The sequence below is a fragment of the Ursus arctos genome, unplaced genomic scaffold (assembly GCF_023065955.2).
Source record: "Ursus arctos isolate Adak ecotype North America unplaced genomic scaffold, UrsArc2.0 scaffold_22, whole genome shotgun sequence".
Classification (NCBI taxonomy): domain Eukaryota; kingdom Metazoa; phylum Chordata; class Mammalia; order Carnivora; family Ursidae; genus Ursus; species Ursus arctos.
In genome coordinates this window covers 5,407,476-5,428,110 of record NW_026622897.1, presented here as the reverse complement: position 1 = coordinate 5,428,110, position 20,635 = coordinate 5,407,476, and the positions used below count along the sequence as shown (strand labels likewise).

At 42.1% G+C, this 20,635-nt stretch overlaps 1 protein-coding gene across 2 annotated transcripts in view; it reads right to left on the bottom strand.

Moving 5' to 3' along the window:
- Nucleotides 1–20,635, bottom strand: part of ATM (ATM serine/threonine kinase) — a 125,167-nt gene that overhangs the window by 24,873 nt on the left and 79,659 nt on the right. For both annotated transcript variants that reach the window (XM_048217204.2, XM_026505820.4), the window contains exons 38-49: nucleotides 19,781–19,957; nucleotides 17,315–17,492; nucleotides 14,270–14,357; nucleotides 12,463–12,618; nucleotides 9,516–9,603; nucleotides 6,757–6,845; nucleotides 6,556–6,658; nucleotides 5,885–6,033; nucleotides 4,210–4,314; nucleotides 2,853–2,972; nucleotides 1,584–1,818; nucleotides 920–1,087 (exon numbers count right to left, since the gene is read on the bottom strand). In XM_048217204.2, coding sequence (XP_048073161.2) covers nucleotides 920–1,087; nucleotides 1,584–1,818; nucleotides 2,853–2,972; nucleotides 4,210–4,314; nucleotides 5,885–6,033; nucleotides 6,556–6,658; nucleotides 6,757–6,845; nucleotides 9,516–9,603; nucleotides 12,463–12,618; nucleotides 14,270–14,357; nucleotides 17,315–17,492; nucleotides 19,781–19,957 — 1,656 coding nt within the window. The remainder of the gene's footprint in view (nucleotides 1–919; nucleotides 1,088–1,583; nucleotides 1,819–2,852; nucleotides 2,973–4,209; nucleotides 4,315–5,884; nucleotides 6,034–6,555; nucleotides 6,659–6,756; nucleotides 6,846–9,515; nucleotides 9,604–12,462; nucleotides 12,619–14,269; nucleotides 14,358–17,314; nucleotides 17,493–19,780; nucleotides 19,958–20,635) is intronic.

The window sequence follows — 20,635 nt, the reverse complement described above, 5'->3', positions numbered from 1 at the left end:
ATCTCCTTTTGGAGCAGCTCACAATTACTGAACACTCGTATATCCCCGGCACTTTACAAAGGCTCTATTTGTGTGTACTGCCTCATTTCAAGAGGTTCGAGGTTCAAGAACCCTACGAAATGAGTCCTGTTCTTATCCCTGATCTGCAGAGTGCAGCACTAACACTGAGGTACAGAGAGGGCAGGTAACTGCAGCCAGGCCTCCTGCAGGCTGCACTCGTCAGGTGGCCAGTAAACAGCACCCTGGGTCAGCTCCCAGTGCTGGGTCAGCTCCCAGGGCTGGGGCACCGTGACGAACTCTCGGATCACGGAGGACGTCGTGCGAGTGCCCAGTGCGGGAAATGCCGTCAGCTGAACGTCACTGAACACGTGCGTGTCAGGACAGCACTGCGGCCACGTGATTCCTACCAACACCTCCACTTTGTCCACCACGCGCTGGGGAGAGAGCTACAGAAGCTGATAAACTTTCAGGAGCCGGTAGGTAACGTTAAAACATCAGAAACTGTATTTCCTAAGTAGGTGGATTAACAATCACTCCAACTTGTTCTTCTTCTAACTTTTGTTCTCTCACGTGTTTCCTCTCCTATTTATTTCAAACTTACAGTAATTCTTTCATGTTTGTTTCCCACACACCCTTCTCCAATTCTACATAAAGTTAAAAAAAAAAAAAGGTTTAACATTGGAATAAATCAAATAAATCTACCACAAGAGGGACTGATAGAATTATTGTGAACAGAAAATAAAAGTATTTTCTAGACTTCTTTCACAATTATTAATTTTCCAGGTTTCTTTTTAGAATTTCTTGTTCATGGACGAGTAATTTCAAGGCTTCCATAAGACTGGATTTATCTAAAAATATTTTAAAGCACGGTAACTTTTTTATAACAGGAATTAATTCAGCCAGTAAAAAAAAAATGAACCTCTGCACAACTGGCATCCAACTTCTTGATCATCTGCTTGAGAATACTCAGGGCAAGACTCTGCTCCTTTTTTGCCCAAAATACTTGTGCTTCCTCCAGCTGCCACTCAGAGACTCCACAAGTAGCTGGATTATACTGTTTAATTTGAAACATTGCCCTTTCAGGGAGCTGAAATGAAAAAGACATATGGGAGTAAATACTTCTACTATTATTACTACTACTACCATGAATAACGATCATGACCGTAGGAACTACCATTCATTGACGACTGTTTGTCAGGACTGTTTTAAGCACGTCTCTACCTGCCTCTCCCAGCCCCCCATCTGCCTGTTTGTCTCACAAATACATATATGACTACAAGCACATGTATGTACATATATGTGTGTGTATACGCACACTATATAAAATCATTGAACTGTTGTCAGTGTAGTAAGTTAGGTATCTTATCATTTTAGAACCAAGCAACAGGTTTGGAGAAGGGAAATACCCTGTCCAAGCCTTAAACTCAGGTCTGATGCCAAAATGAGAAATCTTGAACAATTATGCTAAACAACATTTTTTAGCAATGTTTCTCAATGACATTTCTGTTTTACGCATGCTTTCTATTTTCTGTCATAAAAGGAAAGGCTGTGGGGTGAGACGACGTGGTTTTGAATCGTATTACCTGAGTGTTCTCGACAGTTCGGGCTAGTATGGAGAGCTCTACAAGGTGCTTGGTGAGAATGTCCCTAAAACATTCTTTCTGGGAGTTCTCCATTTCCTTTTCCATCAGGATTTCCAAAATGACTGTGCGGAGAGCCATGATGGGCTCCTGAAAACTGAAATCACTGTCTTTGAGAAGCTGGGAGTGTTTCCGCCACTTAGCGTATACTTCGGAGGGCTGCCTATCCGTGCCTGATCTGAAAGCACAATCACAGAATTCATGTAAGCAAGAGAAAGGAAGGAAACAGAACCCCTATTTTACAGGTTCTACATTTAAGATCAATACAAAGGAGTTTTTGCAGTAACAACTAGAAATTCAAAATGGTTCAAAAGAAGGACCAAAGTTTAGAAAACTACAAAACCGTCAGCCCTCTGAGGGTCAGCAAAGGGGCTACAGATGATGAACATTTTCAAAGACTTTCTTAAAAATACTCTTCAACCTCACAAAAAGCAGCATTTCTAAGTATATATTCTTCTGAAAAGAGAACATTCATCAGGCCTGTCATACAGAACGCCTGCACCCGCAGTCCTGCTTCGGCACTCCCGGTGGCAAAAGCAGACATGTCAGCAAGGAAATGAAGTCACTAATTTCTACTGTGCCCAACTACACACAGGGGACGACTCTATGCATAATTATAGTTGCTAAAGAAATCACAATTCAATGAGAGAAATGCTGGCACCTGGCAAACATTATTTATTAAAGGAAGAGAAAATGCATACTGTAAAACTAGTTTACATGAAAAGTCCGTGTGAAGCAGCACCGTCCAATCCTTCAGGACCCCTGCACTGACAGGAATCGAGGGGAAGCAGGGACAGGAAGAAGACAAGGTGAGGACTAGGAAAATAAAAGCTGCTTTTGGAAGCTTCTAGAACAGCACGGCGGAGGATACCTAGAACGACACTGATCCCACGGAGGGCTACAACAGAATGGTGCGCCACGCGCTCTGGCAAAAAACCAGGACAAAACAACTTTATCTGGGGTACGAGAGGGGAACAGCTGCAAAGAAGAAAGCACAATGAGGCTACATTTCAAAAACTTATATTTTTACAATAAATATTTTTGAAAATGCTTCTTTTAATAAGAGCACAGCTCACGAGGCTAATCGACTTATATCTTGATAAAAGAAACAAACCTACTGACAGCCTCTTTTCTTGTTTTGTAAGTCACTGCAGAGAGGAAACAGCAGAGCTGTGCTTGAGGGTTCATTACGAAGTCGCACAAAGCACATACCTGGCGAGCAGCTCCCCAATGTTCTCGAGCTCACCGATGGCCTGCAGCCTGCTGAGTGTGGGGTACAGGGAGTACACAGACTCGAGGCCCCCCTTGCACAGCTCCTCCACTTCTTTCACCCTGGAGGCAGAAAACACAAGAGGTCTTCAGGAAGATAGAAGTTCAGATCTGCTCGTAAAGAGTTGTTCTCACTGGCTCTGCTGGTGACTGCTCCTGACATTCGCAAGCACCAGCACAATGCGCCCAGCACAGAGTCATCACTCGGACCGAGAGTTCATCCTGGATCTCCCACTCTGGGCTGCTAACCCAGGCCATGTTACTGGGTTCCTACGTTTTTTCCACTTTCAGAATTATTTTGAAGCTTAGAGAGCAACGTATGGAAAGAGCATGACAAAACAGCCAGCACTTAATAAGCACTGAAATGGTAGTGAATATTTCTGTAATAAAATACAGGATTTAATAGGTCACTAACTACTGTTAAATAAAAACCAGTGTGTTACGTGTGTTTAGTCTGCTAAGTACCTTCTTGTGCACGATCCCATCTGTGCCTCATAACAAGCCCAAGTATCGGTAAGTCCTGACCAAGAGTCACCACTTTACAGAAAGAACACTAATGCTAAGTGGTAAATGCCACACAACTACAAGATTAAAACTGTCAGGACACAGAGGTCCAGAAAGCGGCAGGGGGGCGGGGCAGAGTCAACAAGACGTTCTTGAGGGTTCTGCACAAAGAGCTGACCTGGTCCCAAAGGGAATTTTTTTTTTAAAGGAACGAAGAGATTTGAAACACATGAACAAATAAAAAGGTATTACATAAAAGAAGAATGTAACAATTTATGTAATAAGCACCTAACATGAGCATGGTGCTAAATCTAAAACAACAAATAGCAAGGTTCTATTAGTACTATATATATCTAGATACACACATACTTGACAAACATGCATTAAAGAAGTCTCTAATATAAAACATCTGGAACACAGAGAATCCCTCTTCAAGATACGGAAGACAACTGTTAAGACAGGCACACCCACAGGTCTACAAAAACCTTCCTGCAGAAAAGAAAACGCATCTGAGCTCTTATTTCTCAGACGTACAGAAGCCATAAAGGTGTAGTCACAGGATTTCGCCTCCCCCGTCCGCACTGCTTGAGCATCAGCGCTGGACCAGCACGATTCACTACACGGGAACTTGGTTTCTGAGAGGACAGATGGGAATGACAAAGAAACAACCAGCCCAGAGCCACCAAGTCCTTATCCCTTCCCCAGTGCACATCCTCACACTAAAACTATTCATCAAGTTTTCAGAAAAGAAGCCATGACATTAAATGTTAAAATACAGTAACTCATTTTATAATACCTGGCATATCTGAGACTTTCGTAAAATGTGGAGAATTCTCTATCTCTCAGAGACTGCAGAGCATTGTACAATGATTCGTGGTAACTGGTTCCTTCCACACCTTTGCTGTGAGATAATTAAAAGGAAAAAAATGTAATTATAAACAAAGAATCCTAAAATACACCTGTATAAGTCGTTTCACTAAAAAAAAAAAACAAAAACCCAAAATTTGACAACTAAAATTAAGACTTCTCCATTTTAAAAAATGCATTTCTAGGAATTTTGGCAAGAAATACAAAGAATTTTGTGGATCATTTAAATTATTCAAGCAGGGACTCCTGGGTGGCTCAGTCGTTAAGCATCTGCCTTCGGCTCAGGTCATGATCCCAGGGTGCTGGGATTGAGTCCCACATTGGGCTCCCTGCTCAGCGGGGAGTCTGCTTCTCCCTCACCTGCTGCTCCCCCTGCTTGTGCTCTCTATGACAAATAAATAAAATCTTTAAAAAAAATACTATTCAAGCAGAAAAAAGTAAATTTCTCAGACATTTTGCCTGGTTCTAACTATGCTACATTCTCTTTCACTGACTCTGTGAACACCGACTGTGGGCCAGGAGCCAGGCACCACGTTCCAGAGGCAGGGGATCCATGAGTGGACGAGTCAGATGGCATCATCATTCTCATGGAGTTTATGCTGTGGTTTGGAGAAGATGGACATTAAATTAAAAACATAGTGGACAGTGACGAGGGATGTGCGGCGAATTAAAAGAGGGTACTAGAACGCCCGGGTGGCTACTTAAGATGGGTGGTCAGCCCAGGTCTGAGATGTGAGCCTGTTGAACTAGAATCTGAATGACAAGACACCACACACGTGGAACAGGCCTGAGGCAGAAACAGCGTGGCCTGCAGGAAGAACACAGAGAAAGCCTACAGGCCGACACGCAGCCCACCCCGGGAAGAACGGTCTATGTGATCTACAGAGGAAAGCAAGAATAAGCTCCTCTGGGAAAATGCTGTAAAAATATGCAAGTATCTCTCTAACTTTACAGCAATCTAACAGTTTGAAATCTGAAAGACACTTTAATGAAATTTTTTTTCAAAGAAGGCAATTCAACCTATAATCCGTATGATTTCATTTTTTTGGTGTTTATATCACAAGACTTTTTACAGAAAAGCGAAATCTTTTATTGGATTAGGTGTTTGGCTTTCCGTTCAGAAAAAACGGTGACATTACGATACAGGTTACAGGCGGTAACTTCCTGTGTTCCTAGTTTAGCAGCATTTCTTTATAAAAGGAAATATCTGATCAGTGAGGACAAGCAGTCTTCTGTGACCATCCAGCCAGTAAAAGTGCTGACCAACTCGAGTCTGCAGCAGGAGTGGGAAGGGAAAGGACTCTATTTTTCTTTGGATTTATAAACAAAAAGACTCTCATGAGAACATATGTTTTCGGTTTCTATTTTCAAGTGTATCTTGGGGGTGGGAGTGGAGTTGCCCTAACTAAGAAGAGGGTGAAACTCAATCCCCCCACATTCACTGCTTCCTGCTGTCCTATTTAAGCCACGTGGGCGTATCTACAGCGGACAGCATCTACGACACACAAAACACGCAAGCCGTTACACTCAGAGAGTGAGACCGCACACAGCTCACTGCGTACAACTCGAGAAATGGCAGTACAAAGAGTCCGAGCTCTTCTTACTTGACAGAAAGGCAGTGGTCCCACTGCATGTTCCTCCAAGCTGCCTGGTAGTGGAGCTCCTGCAGCTCAACGCACCGCTCCTTATTTTCATGATCTAGTCCTTTTAAATAGACGGAAAGAATATGGCAGAGTCCCAAATTCTGCAAGGCCTAAGCAGGAGTTCAGGGGAAAACAAGTTCAGTACTTGAAGGTAGCAGAACTAGAGAAACAAAAAATAGCAATCAAACACGAAGAGTAACTTTCACAACACATCACTGAAAATCCCCAAAGACTGTTTGGTACGCTCCCCCCAGAAACAAAGGGGAAGCTCCCAAGACTCCGCCCTGTGATGGAAGAAGGTCTACGGAACGTCAGCCAGCAGCACAGGTGACGGTGCCGGGGCAGGACTCAAACGCAGACTGCGAGGAACAGTTTACGTGAGACACACCCACCACGTGGCACACTGGACGCCGTGAAGAAGTGTCTTCTGCTGTCAGCTAACAAGACCACGATCAACAAATCTACACTCTCTCTGAGGTCAATCACCTGCCCGATTCAGTTGTGTCCCCCTGGGTTTTCAGGCCAGTGCCTGAAGAGCAGGTAATGTTCTCACATCTAGTGTCTCCACGGACAGACTGCAATCAGCCCAGTGCGAGGCTAGCAGTGCTTCTCCAGGGCAGAAAACAGCTCACCTGGATTATCCCCGCCTGGCGGGTCGATGAGGAGATGGCCGTCTCAAGGTCATATGTCACCAGGGCTTTCCCCCACATTGCTTCATGTTCATATGTTCGCAGTCTGTAACAAAAGATTTCCAACACACCTTTGAGTTCCACCTGCATGGAGGTCTTTCACAGACAGCATTGCAACAGCATTATCTAGAAACATGTGCTTACCTAGTGAGGGGCTGTAGCAGCTTCCCTCCACCACAGCCATACAGACTATCGGGCTCTCCTATACTTCTGTAGATTTCTAAGAGCAGATCCTAAAAACACGGCAGCAACAAACATTGGAGAGGGAAAAATATCACTTTATGAATTTAGCAAATTGGAAATTTTATCATTAACAACATATATCTCCTAACTCTAAATGTTATGTTATAAAAGTCAAAGATAGGGATACCAAAATATAAAGTTTTGAACCAGCAACACAACAAATTGATCCCAAAGGACAGAACTAATGACTCCCTGAAAAGAACTGCTCACGATTTCATGAATTAAATAAATCAATCCCAATCTACCAGGCTTTTAACACACACAAAATAATCATAAAAACACAAATAGGGCGCCTGGCTGGCTCGGTCAGAGAAGTGTGCGACTCTTGATCTCAGGGTCATGAGTCTGAGCCCCATGATGGGTGGAGAGATCGCTTAAAAATAAAATCTTAAAAACAAAACCATTAAATGCAATCCCTGTCAAAATACTACAGCATTTTTCACAGAGCTAGAACAAACAATCCTAAAATTTGTATGGTTCCACAAAAGACTCTGAATAAAAAAAAAAAAGAAAACAAAAACAAATAATCCTATCAACAGCTCAAACTGTGCAGGGGAGAATGACATCTGCGAAATCTGACTCTTGAAAAATAAAGGTCACGAATTTTTCTTTGGAAAAAAAACAAACCTCAGAATTGCATTATGTTACAACTGGTAAAATGTGGTATGGATGAAGAAGTGGCTTACTGACTCAAATCTTTGTTGTAAAGTTTGCACAAAATTGATTCTGTTTAAAACCATCTCAGTAAAATAAAAATGAAAACAGAAAACTCAGTTGGTTAACCACGCAACTCTTGGTCTCAGCTCAGGTCTTGATCTCAGGGTCATGAGTTCAAGCCCTGCGTTGGGCTCCATGCTGGGCAAGGAGCCTACTAAAGGAGGGGAGAGGGGAGACAGAGAGGAAAGGAGGGGAGAAAAAAAAGAGAACGGGAGGAGAGGGGAGGGGGGGAAAAAAGAAAAAGAGAAAAAAAAGAAAGGAAAGCAAAGCAAAGGAAAGGAGAGAAGAATGAAAAAGCTAGAAACATCTGCACAGAACAGCAGTGAAGCCCTTTAGGTGCCTTAACAGTGCTTGCTCTGGGAAGTATTTACTACATACAAATTCACTGACACTGGCATAATTCTATACTTTCAATTCTAATTAAACTGTTTATATTCATGAACATGAAATTGAGCCCTTGGTGTTGTTCATTCAGTACCCAAGCCTAGTACTGTGTCTTACACACAGAAAATACTCTAAAAATTCAGTAAAAGTGGGTAAGACTATAAAAAAGCAAAAAGGGAAAAGAGAAACAAGAATGGAATTAACCAGTAGAGAGAACATACTTCACACAAGGCGTGGTTGACGGTTCTAAGTGTTAATGAAACATTAGGGAGGGTGCTGAAGGGAAGGGGACCCCCCATTAGTCACATGAAGTTGGGGGGAGGGGGCATTAGCAAGTGCTGCTCAGGCAGGAGCCTGGAAGGGGAGGAAACAGAGACAGCAAATACACACGGGTCCTTCACAAAGTCCGGCCAGCCGTTAGGGAAGAGAGGCCAAAAAGGATGAAACAGAGGGAAATGATTTTGTGTTAGTTTGAAGGGAAATGATTTTATTTTTTCTTAAATAGGCTCCACAACCAACATGGGGTGTGAACCCATGACCCCAAGACCAAGAGCCTCATGGTCTAGTGACTGAGCCAGCCAGCCACCCCTGAAGGGGAGTGATTTTAGTAAGAGTCTGAAAATGTTTGGACACGCTCAGAGGGAACACGGTAAAGAATAAATTCTCTGAGAGAGTTCATAAAATACAAAGCACAGGAAGGACTGTCTTGACTAGAAGGGGAAGGTGCATCTCTAGCAAGAGGAAAGGTTACGAGGGAGCAGATACAGGGAGATTTTCATGTCTGATGGTGGGATGTGGTGGGACTTCCTCTCTCTGTCCCGTTTTCTTCCAGAAGCAGGAGGCAAGCAGGAGAGACAACCAGGGGTTTAGGCAAAGTCAAAAGGCTGAAACTGTTACTTCAGAGGAATGAGGTGATCAAAGAAATTCAGTCAGGATGGACATTAAGAGATTTATAGAAGAAGCCATCTGCCCTGAGATGTGACATACAATAAACAAGTAAAGAAATGAATATATGGGGCGCCTGGGTGGCTCAGTCGTTAAGCATCTGCTTTCGGCTCAGGGCGCGATCCCAGGGTCCTGGGATCGAGCCCCACATTGGGATCCTCCGCTAGGAGCCTGCTTCTCCCTCTCCCACTCCCCTGCTTGTGTTCCCTCTCTCGCTGGCTGTCTGTCAAATAAATAAATAAAAATCTTTAAAAAAAATGAAATGAATATATAAATGTTAAATGCTATAAGAAAATGAACAGGCTACTGTGGCAAAAAACATATGGTACAAATTCACCCTAAGAGGTGGTTTTCCTTCCAACTTTCAGATAAAGGAACTCAGGGTTGAAAGGGTAAGTACTTTTGTGCAAGATTTTACAACTAAGTGGCAGAGTCAGAATCAGAACTCAAGTCTGTTTGCTACTCCAAGGCCTAACCTTCAAGCCAGGAACTTATGTATATGACACGCAGCCCAAAAAGTAATGTCCGTCTGAAAATCGAATGACATCTCTATAATCTCTGTAACAAAATAATAATCCAAAATATAAAACAAATAAGGACACTATAATATTTACCTGTAAACTTATTCCAGTTTCTTCTTTACTTTTTTCACTCAAACTAGAAATAGCTGTACTCTGGCTTGCTTCTTCAAACGTAAGACTTCTGTTGGTAACAAAAGCACTTCTTTTAATGAGAATATACTATCCTGAAGCTTGCTAATATACACAGGATAGACGTGGATGGGAAAAACTAACTAAGGTCACAGATAAAACATAATGAACCATTTACACTTTAAAATGTAACAGAACTTACACGTAGAATGGAAAAAAAATTGTATTAATTTTTTGAAGGAGAATCAAATTTTAATGACAATCTGATATATGGGAAGGCCATATGCCAAAATACACTTATTTATAGAGCCAGGCCTGTTTAAAAATACATGCTCCCAATTCCCAAATATTCTGTCAGTGGTTTTACCTGACGTCCAACCTCATTAGTGATCATAGGCACACAAATTAAGACCACACTCCGACACCACGTGCCACCCGATAAACTGGCAGAAGTTAAGAAGTCTGATAATATTAAGTGTTGAGAAAGAAGTGCATCAGCGGGATGCAGCTACACCCAAGATTAAAACCAACAAGCAGCAGGACGAAAACTCAGATTAACTCAAGGCCTTAGCTTAAAACCACGCATTTATATGTAGGACATTCAGGCCCGTAAGTGATTTCAACTCAGAAATCACGCCACCTATGAACTGTTTATGACAATAATAATCCAAAGTGCAAAATAAATCTCATCATAAGTGACAGCACCTCTATCATTACCTATCAACTTATTTCCGTTCGGCTCTCTTCCTTAAATGTATGGCTTTCTACTGATCTACTTCCTCACGAACTACATTTCTGAGAAGTATGCCAACTGGTATAACCACGTTAAAAAGCAACTTGGCGCTACGGAAGGCTGAAATTCTGCAGACCCAGCAACGCGGTAATTCCACACCGAGATACAGATCATTAAGCAGGGGACGAGCCAGTGAGCTGCGGTGCGGCCTCCCGCGGCACAGGACGTCGCGGTGACGACTGAATAACCACAGCCACACACGACGTGAAGCTCACAAAACACTGAGCAAGAAACAAGCTGCAGAAACGTACACACATAATTTGTCATAAAGCTCAAAAATGAGGAAAATGAAACTGTATTTACGGTTCATGCGCGCTGATAAAAACAGCGTCCGTCAGAACGAGGAACACAGAACGCGAGGTAACACTGACCCCCGGAGGGGGCCCAGCGGCCGAGTGACAGACTCGTACTGACCACATCCACGCTCTCTGTGCAGACACGACATACAGTTCCCTTACTGACAAGTCATGGAGAAAACCGTTTTCAGAGGAGAAATCTGGAGAGTGGGGGAGCCAGTCCTGGAGGTGACGACTTTGTCAGTCCAAGGCTGTAAGTGACCCAGGCAAAGCACACGGCCACCCCAGCAGCCACCACCTCCCGGAGCAGGAACACCGAAACCACCGAGGCTGTGAGTTAACACCCGTGCTCTAAATCGCTTTGAGGGAGTTCTGGATTTCTTTCTAAAAAGATTACGGACACTAACTTGAAGAGTTCATCTGTTCTCAAGAGCAAGTTAACAAATCAAACCGCAGGGCACCTAATGGAGTCACTGAAGAAAACTAGCATCCTCCCCTGCCCTCCATGGAGCCTGTGACTCTGTCTGCCCTCCCTCTGCCATCAGGCACCCGGGGGAAGAAATCAAAACCAAACTGTCAAAGCAAACGGCAAGCCTTATGTGGCAAGGACTCGTTCCTAAAGTTAACCAAAATAAAAATCCAGGCCCTCCTGCTTATTAAACAAGCAATTTTGCAAAAATGTGCCAAATTCTATAGTCACCTACCTATAAATTAAGATGACTTTATTTAAGTCATCGAAGAGCTCAGCTATTCGCTCCTGATAGTAAGAAATACTCTTCTGTGAAGCCGAGACACTGAATCATTCAGATCATAGTTACTATGCAGACTCTGGCTCAAGTTTTACGTCTCTCAGAATAAGCAATAATCAATTTCTTATTACTCATTACATACCTAAAGAACAGAATTGTCAAAGTCTATAATGATGGTGAACATATGTTACACACAGTATCTACATGTTGTAGATTTTTGTTTTCAGTTGAAAAGCAGAAATTAAATACCAAGCCAGAAAGTTAACAAATCAGTCTGCGTACACTGATTTATTTATGTTTGGAGTAGGATCTGAATTCTGGCTCTTGGTTTTCCACAGTCTAAGAACCACAGTGCTTCCAGCTTAAGGACAATCCAGAGCAGAAACTGTAAGTCGCAAGCATGAGAAATGTGGTTGGAAGACGAGGCTGACAACAAAAATAAACACGAGGCCACATCAAATGAATAAAATCTGAGGAGGGCAGTTGGGGTACAACAGTGAGCACTTTCCACTCTCTCACCTTGCTGTTTTTTCTTTTCCACTATGATCTAGGACAACACCTATTTGACCCTTACAAGAGTTCTAACTCTTTAAATCGGTAGAAACAGAGGCAGACAGCAAAGTAATCAAAGCGATTCAGTCACAGAAAGAAATCGGTTACATTACTTTATAGTCAGTAAGTAAAGCGGATCTTAAACAAGCTGGGGTATTAGTGGTAAAACTAATATCACAGAAATCGGGGAATCACTCGATCACATGAACACTATCTTTGATCACTTATATTAAGTTCCCAAAGCCACCTGCTATGGAAAATACAGAGAAAAGTAACTGTGGTCTCTGTCCCTCAGGAGTTCACTATCTGGAGAATTTCTACAATTCTTAAGTAATAAATATCTCTATTTTATTTCAGAGAATAATTATTTGTTTCTGTTAAAATATTATCATTTCACTTTTAAAGACAGGAAACTTCTAAGACGTCTTTTAAATGGGAAAGTGGGAGCAAAACGAACCACATACCTTCACCGAAACAAGGTCAACACCGATTTAAAAAACCGAAGGTCTGAATTCCATTACCTTTTGTCTTGGTCTTCCATGCTTTTCTTATCTGCGTAGATTTCTGCGTAGAGCAGTGCCGTAAAGTGAGCAGCACAAGACTGAGCCACCTTGGCAACCTCTAGATAATTCAACTCCAGCCAGAAAGCATCATCGAAAACTGTTCCTAGGGAAGGTCTAAAGAAAAACACCACAAGCAGTCAGGCCCGTTTCTCCAACTTCACTATCAAGAGAAAAGCACGCTCCTCTAGCAGTGCTATCAAGCGCTGGTTATCAAATCACCAGAACCCGCATGGCCCCAATATACAGCTGTCCCATTCTCAGCTAGCACGGCTGAGCCCTATCTCTGACCCCTCGTGGATCACAAACCACGAAAGCCACGGGTCATCAGCTCATATGAACATGGGGTTCATACCTGCCCTCCATCAAGGGTCCACGGACCGCAGGCCAAGCACGGGCTGCACGGAACAGCGAGTAACACCGACACAAGTCTTTTCAAGTGGCCAACTGAATGAAATACTGTTTCTGCTAAACACGATTATGTGTTCTTCCTACTGCAGTTCATTTTCTAAGTTACAAAATCAAAATCTTCTGTGGTAACAGGTCAGGACCGGAAGGGACCACAGACACCACCTTTCCCAAAACCAACACTCAATATGAGATGGGACAAGGGATGGTGAAGAGCACTGATGCTGGAGGAGGGCACAGCCTGGTTCAGATCCAGCTGGACCCCCCACTACAAGCTGCACCACCTGCAGCAACTTCCCTTCTTGAGCCTCAGTTTCCCCACTCATAAAGCCCGGGGACAGTACACGTCAGCAACAGTTGCTGTGATGATTAACTGATGCTTATCGGGCTGATCAATCAGGTGTAAACACGTAATAGGAGCCACTGAGGAACCTGCATTTCGGGGATCACACAGCTCCTTAAGTACCGGAGCCGGACTCGAACTCAGGTCCTTACACCCTTTTTTCTATTCATCTTCTCTCGAGCTCTTCTTTGAGGCCTAATTTTATCTTCTCCAAGGCCTGCCCACGTCAACACCATTCCACCTCCGCAGTAAACCCACACTGAACGATTCCAAGGTGAAAGCGTCTCCCCGCCAAGAAAAGAGAGGCTTCCAGCTACACTTACAGCTTTTTATGGGCTTTCTCAGAAGAGGATCCGGTACAAGACAAGAAAGTGAATCAGTAACTTTCTAACTGGCAACAGAGATGCCGAAAGACCTATCATTTCTTTTCCTAAGAGTGGAGTGGGATGGATGAGGGGGATACGGAGGTAAAGGCATTCGGGGATTTTTCATTTCCTCCAGCCTCTCCTGCCCAACCACTGCCAGCACGAGCACACGCGCTCGTAAGACACGGAACCCTACCTCCTCCAGTTAGACCTCCTACACGGCTTCCTCACAACTGGTCAGCTCGGGAGAGTACGATCCACCCGACCACGCACTCTAGCAACACTTGCACTCACTGGTAAACATCAGCAGGAGTGACAGGAACAAGATACCGTAAAACCGTTCATCACCACCAAGGAAACAAACACGGCCACAGTACACAGAACCACATTCTGAGGACCACGATTCACAGTAAAGAAACTTTTATCTCATGAAGCTCCTGGCATTGACTCACCGGAAGGACCACCCTGAATACGGATTACTTCAAGAAGATCTACCCATCACACAAATTAAATACAGCACTTTGGAGCCGCAGCACCTAAAATAATTGTGTTAAAATTCAACCGGCAAAATTTAAAATTTAATTTTAAAATTAAAATTAATAAGCTACACTTCTGAATCTCCAAACTCAAGAAGCAATATTCCTTCCGTTACCTCTTTTGTCTCCTCATGTAGTCCACAACAGCAAGCATCGTTCTCTGTGATTTTTTGTCCACACAGCATCGGAACAGGTGCTCTGACTCTGACAAAGAAAGAGAGCGCCCTTAGTCCCGGACAGACCTGCTTACGCTCATTCCTCCCTGTGTGTGTCTGTCTCCCTCTAGGCGAGATCTGTCTGGTGGGCAGCAACCTGGCACAAAATTGGCTCTTAATAAATATGAATGGAGAAGTAGAATTTAATGACATTTCTTATTCTTTTAAAACAAACTACTGTGCTTAGGGGCACCTGGGTGGCTTAGTTGGTTAAGTGTCTTCCTTTGGCTCAGGTCATGATCTCAGGGTCCTGGGACTGAGCCCCGTGTCCGGCTCCCAGCTCAGTGGGGAGTCTGCTTCTCCCTCCCCCTGGTTCGTGCATGTGCACTCGCATTCTCGCTTGCTTGCTCTCCCGATCTCTCTCTCTCTCAAATAAATAAAAAGAATAAAATAAACTACTATGCCTAAGAAAACTGAGAATTTAATTACAATTTGTATCTTATTTCTGAAGGGGACTAATTCACTGATTCAGTAAATACTTATTGAGGATCTTTTCTGTACCAGGTGCTCAGGACACAACACTGAATACAACAGACTGCCGGTGAGCACATGGACACACTGACTACACGGTGTGCCGGGTGCTAGGACCAGGCAAGTGGACGGCACCGACAGGCCTATCGAAAGGAACCTGATCTGAACAAGAGAAGTTTCACAGAAAAAGTGCTATCTGACAGAAGAGTAACACGGGGTTCCAGGCAACAGTCACTCACACTACCTGAGACAGCCAAACAAGAATTTAGTGAAAGAGTGTCAACTGTGCTGAACCACAGAGCCAAAAGGCAGGCAGGGCGCTGGGGCGAGCGAGGAACAGATGGACTCACATCATTCACAACACAGAACTGGCAGGATCTGGCCATGGGTGGACACAGGCAACTGAGTGCCAGTCACTAAGAGGTACACACACCAGAGAAGTGGGCCAAGGGAACAGGATGAAGATGTAAGTTTACTTTGGACAAGTGAGTCCGGGATGCACAGGAGACATTCAAGGGAAGACAGGAGACGGACAGACATCAGAAGAGATAAACCATTTAATCTGATAGAAATCGGTATTTGTTCTCCTTTTAAACCACAGAATTTTGCATGTGAAATTTAAATTTTCATTTACGGCTATATCGATATTGGCACTTTACAAAGGTAAAATAAAACAGGCTATTTTTAGCTATGAATGGTGATAGCATAAATATGTACGTATATATGATAAACACGAAAAAAGCCTTGGCCGTGTTCATGATAATGAACTGCCAGGTCATCATAGACAGTGATTATATTAAACGTGGTAATAAAAATTGTGTTGTTGTTTTTTAAAGATTTTATTTATTTATTTGAGAGAGAGACAGCCAGCGAGAGAGGGAACACAAGCAGGGGGAGTGGGAGAGGAAGAAGCAGGCTCCCAGCAGAGGAGCCTGATGTGGGGCTCGATCCCAGGACTCTGGGATCACGCCCTGAGCCAAAGGCAGACGCTTAACGACTGAGCCACCCAGGCGCCCCTAAAAATTGTTTTTAATATGACTTTAAATTATTTTAATATTTAAAGTTTAACTGCTTACTGGTAATTGAACCACTTCTACCTTATTTCCCAAATTAGGGACAGGAGATATAGTTTAGTTTGCAACGTCTCTATGAGAATTTTTATTTCATGAATTTCATTTTGATAATCTAACGAAAATTCACATAAGCACACTGCAGATCATTTACAAGACCAACGTATATTCTACTAGGAACACAGAAAGAGCTTCCGTGTCTATGTTTATAATTGTATTATTTCAAACGGGAGATGTGCAAGTGCTGTCAATGGCAAAGCACTACATAAAACAGAACAGAGCAAAGTGCGGTCTACAAGACAGCACGGTCCTGTCAGAGATTCCAGCAGTCAGAAGGAAACAACTGGGAGAATCGTGTGTTCACAACCTACGCCAAAGTGACAGGAACCACAGTCAAGATTGGGAAAGAGCCATTTAGTTGCAGTGAAACAGCACGCAAATCAGTAGCTGTCTTAGAACTGTATTGGTCCCAAGCACACTAAGTGAATTCGTACCTGGTTTTATGTTTGCACATAAAATATATTAATAACACATATTAAAGACAGTAAGTTAACATTATGGATTTGTGAATTTTTTTCCTTTATTTAATTTTAGGTTTGAAAAACTGACCCACAATGACCCTGCAGCACGCATGCATGTATTATGTACACACACAGTACAGGATTCCTGCTCCTCGTGCAAGTTCTCCTGCTCCAAGCTCCTACTGTGGGAGAGTATTTCTTATGAAGCATAAAAAGAAATTTGGTTATAAAAGTAAATAAAATACAATCTATTTTGGGTTTTTGGGGGGTTTTTCTTGTTTTGCTTTAGGGGTTTTGTTTTTGGTTGTTATTATTTAAAAAAACTCCAAGGACGTACACCAAATGTTAACCATAGTCATCCTAGATCACAGGATTACAGGCAATTTAGTGTTTAAATTTATGCTAATATCTCTATTATTTTCCACAATAAATATTTTGTAACACAAGAGTTATTTTAAAAAAATGAGTTGGCCAGATCTTTACCATAAAATTTCACCCTGTCTCCAACATGGTACCCAAAATATTTGCTTGCATTTATTTGTCGGCTTTTTCCACTGCTAGAATGTAGGGGGCTGTCTCCGTATCCAGGCTGCCAGTGCCAAGCACAGAGCCTGACACACACCGAGTGCTCAGTCAGCTGCTCCACTCTTAGCAGCCACAACCCCGGAGGGAGTACTATTCACCAAGCATGATCCCAGGGGCCTTACGTATATGATCTCACTGAAAACGGGCTACGACTTTCATCTCCATTCTACAGATGATGAGAACATAAATATTTAGAGGTTACAGCATTAAGCCAATACAGCATCCTGAAGGAATTCCAACAAATCTTTCTCTAGAACTGAGAAGTTAACAGTACAAATGCCAGAAATTTAACAGAATACCTGAATCCAAATTGGCAGGGGTCGTGGATCGGCTCGGTGGTGAGGAGTGTCTGAAACAGTTAGTGAAAAATCCCTGAATGTGCGCAGAAAGCAGACTTCTCCAGGATTCCTCTGTATCTTGGAGTAAAACATCATGAATCAAGTATGGAAGCACAGCCTGACAAAAGTCAGTTTTCACCTGGAACACATCGAGTCAACAGTCTGAGTGAAAATACTCTATTTCACTTAACATTTTTATTCCCTGTTATTGGCATATCAGACTTAAAAGAAAAATGACAGACGAATCTGTCATGAACTCAATGTTATCTCTAAAACACAAAGTGCATGTACCAGGCAGCGCTCAAGAAAAATCAAAGTAACCCAGAGTATCGATGTGAAACACACGTGTTAGTTACATGACAACTGTTCATTTCCAATTAGGCCATATGCACATAATGAAATAGGATAACGTTTAGAATGAAATTATTATGTCACAACTGCAAATAAAATGTCATAGTTGGAAAGTGTTACTAATAACACACAGTTTTCTAATTTGATATAAAAGAAAATAGGGCATCAAAGTTTAAGAGAAAATCTGAAAATCTGATTTTTGTACATTTTCTACACTCAGTGAAAAGCTACAACACTCATGTTCAAATGTTTATTATTTTAATAAACTCCACTTTGAATATACAATTTGGGTACTTATTTGTGATACATTCCAACGTGTAGGAAAGTACTTTAACACTTGTGGCACATTAAAATAGTACTCACCCTTATTTTTGTCAAGGTACTCGCTTCCTATATTCATCACACACTACAGTCACAAAACAGATGACAAATGACCAAATGCACACTTCTTTCTTTTTAAACTAACAAATCAAACAGCAGTTTTAGAAATAAAGGATGTAAGGAATTTGGAATTGGGGTGTTGTGTCTATGTGTATTTGGAACATTTTACCCTGTGGCGCCAAGTCAGAACTTTATAAAAAAAATATATTAGCTATGTTCACTAGCGGGACACGCGCTGCGTGTCCAGGCTCCAAACAAGCTGACCTAGTACGCGCACCAGGTAGTACTGCAGAGAGTGCGGGATTCGTGCACTGCCAACACTTCTTCTGTTAGAAGGAAGGACTGCTTTTTCAACGGCTTCCAATGAGGGCACTTTATCAAAATACTCTCTTCTCCATCAGTTTGTTTTTTTATTTCAAGTTTTTACTTCAATTCTAGTTAGTTAACATATATGGTAAAATTGGTTTCAGGAGTAGAATTTGGTGATGCACCACTTACATACAACACCCACCATAAGTGCCCCCAAGAGCCCTCCTCGATGCCCATCACCTGTCTAACCCCCCCACTCCCACGTCCCTCCCTCAACTCTCCGTCTGTTCTCTATCATGAGGAGTCTCTTATGCTTTGTTTCCCTCTCTTTCTTTTCCCCCCTTCCTCTACATTCATCTGTTTTGTTTCTTAAATTCCACATATGAGTGAAATCAAATGGTATTTATCTTTAACTGACTTATTTCACTTAGCATAATATCCTCTAGTTCCATCCACGCCGTTGTCTATCAGTGAGTTACTTTTAGCTGGTAGATGTCTGAACCAGTCAGATATTTTGTTTTCACACTGTCACTGAATCGTGCTTGATGGTACAATATAAATTAGGTTAGCATTAAAGTCTTAGAGCATCACCATATAATACTGTTTTGGGTGGCATATTTGATAAAAGCGTGTAAATTTTGTGTTTGATTTGGTATAGACCTTTACTCTACCGAAATAAACTGTATTAGACCTTCAAAAATAAGAGAGCAGGGTGCCTGACTGGTACAATCAGTTGAGCATCCAACCCTTGGTTTGGCTCAGGTCGTGATCTCGGGGTCATGAGACGGAGTCCTGCCTCGGGCTCCACGCTCAGCATGGCACCTGCTTGGAATTCTCTCTTTCTCTCCCTCTGTGGGAAGGGACAGAAAGAGTGCTTGCTCACTCTCTCTCTAATAAACAAATAAATCTTTAAAAAAATAAAAAATAAATAAAAATTAAAAAGCAATGTTAACTGCTTCCCTCTTTTCCTTACTCAATAAAGTATACTAGGGAAAGTAAATGACGGTGACCTTAAAAAATTAACCAAAAAAAGCAGACTTCTGATTAATATAATTTATAATCATCAGTGTTTTAACTACTGTTAGTTACAAATTATTCAAGAAGGCTTTAGATCTCATCGGGTACGTAACGACCCCACAGCTGAAACCAACAGCACAAAGTTCTAGCTCCATAAAGATGCGGTTGATGGATCCCAACAGCTGAGCGCAGGTGATGCTTCACGGAGACGGTGTGCATGACCGCCACACTCTTTTTAGAAAGAGAGGCCATAAATATGGACACAGAACCCAAACGGAAAGGGACAACCAAAGAAAACTGTTAAGAGAAGGCTCAAATACAAAAAGCACAGGTAGAAAGGGATTGAGGCAGACTAATTAATCTTCTTACTTCACACATGGGCTTTAATAATCGAAGAATTTCACTTTTCGTGCCTCCACTATCCAAAAAGGCACAAGTCAGCCTCTTTATCCAAATGTCATGATTTTCACTTTGAGGAATCCACAGGCTCATATCATCCAGGCCTTCTAACGGACTTTCTTTCTCCAGTCTGGGGACTTCTAAAAACTAGAAAGGAAATAGTCAAAACATGTGAATAAGGTAATTAGAAATACATTTTATCTTTCCTACGCAGAACAAACATCTAGGTATAAACCTGTTTCCAAACCAAACTAAATATAGTTAAAAATAATTCTGGAGGCAATGAGTAACTCTTAAAATTAAAATACATTTATGTTTATACAGAAGGCCAAGTGGTATGATAAAAAAATTACTGGTCTACACTGCAGAATGCTTGAGTTCTACTCTTAGCTCACTAGTATCACACACATCACAAACTCTCTACCTCACTGGTCTCATGGACGAAACCAGTCCAAGTCTACCACAGAAAACTGACTTCAAAATGTTAAAACTACAGTGTTTTACGGATTACATTACTGGTTTTATTAACAGTTTATATTACCAGTAATCTCACTAAGACCAAAATTATATTTATGATATATTAAAAAGACTATTACAACAATGGGTATATGTCCTGGAGTTAATCTGGTGAAAATTCTACTGTTTATCTCCCAATTGCTTTATGAAAAGAAAATATTAAAGTGGAATGCTTGGACTGAAAGAGAAGCAAGAGTTCTTATATATCCTTCAGAGTCCTTTCAGTTAAACGTTGTTATGATATTAAAGTGGAAAAAGGGAGAAATCTACAGGTCATCTTATATTTCACTAGGGGGCTGTGATACTTTA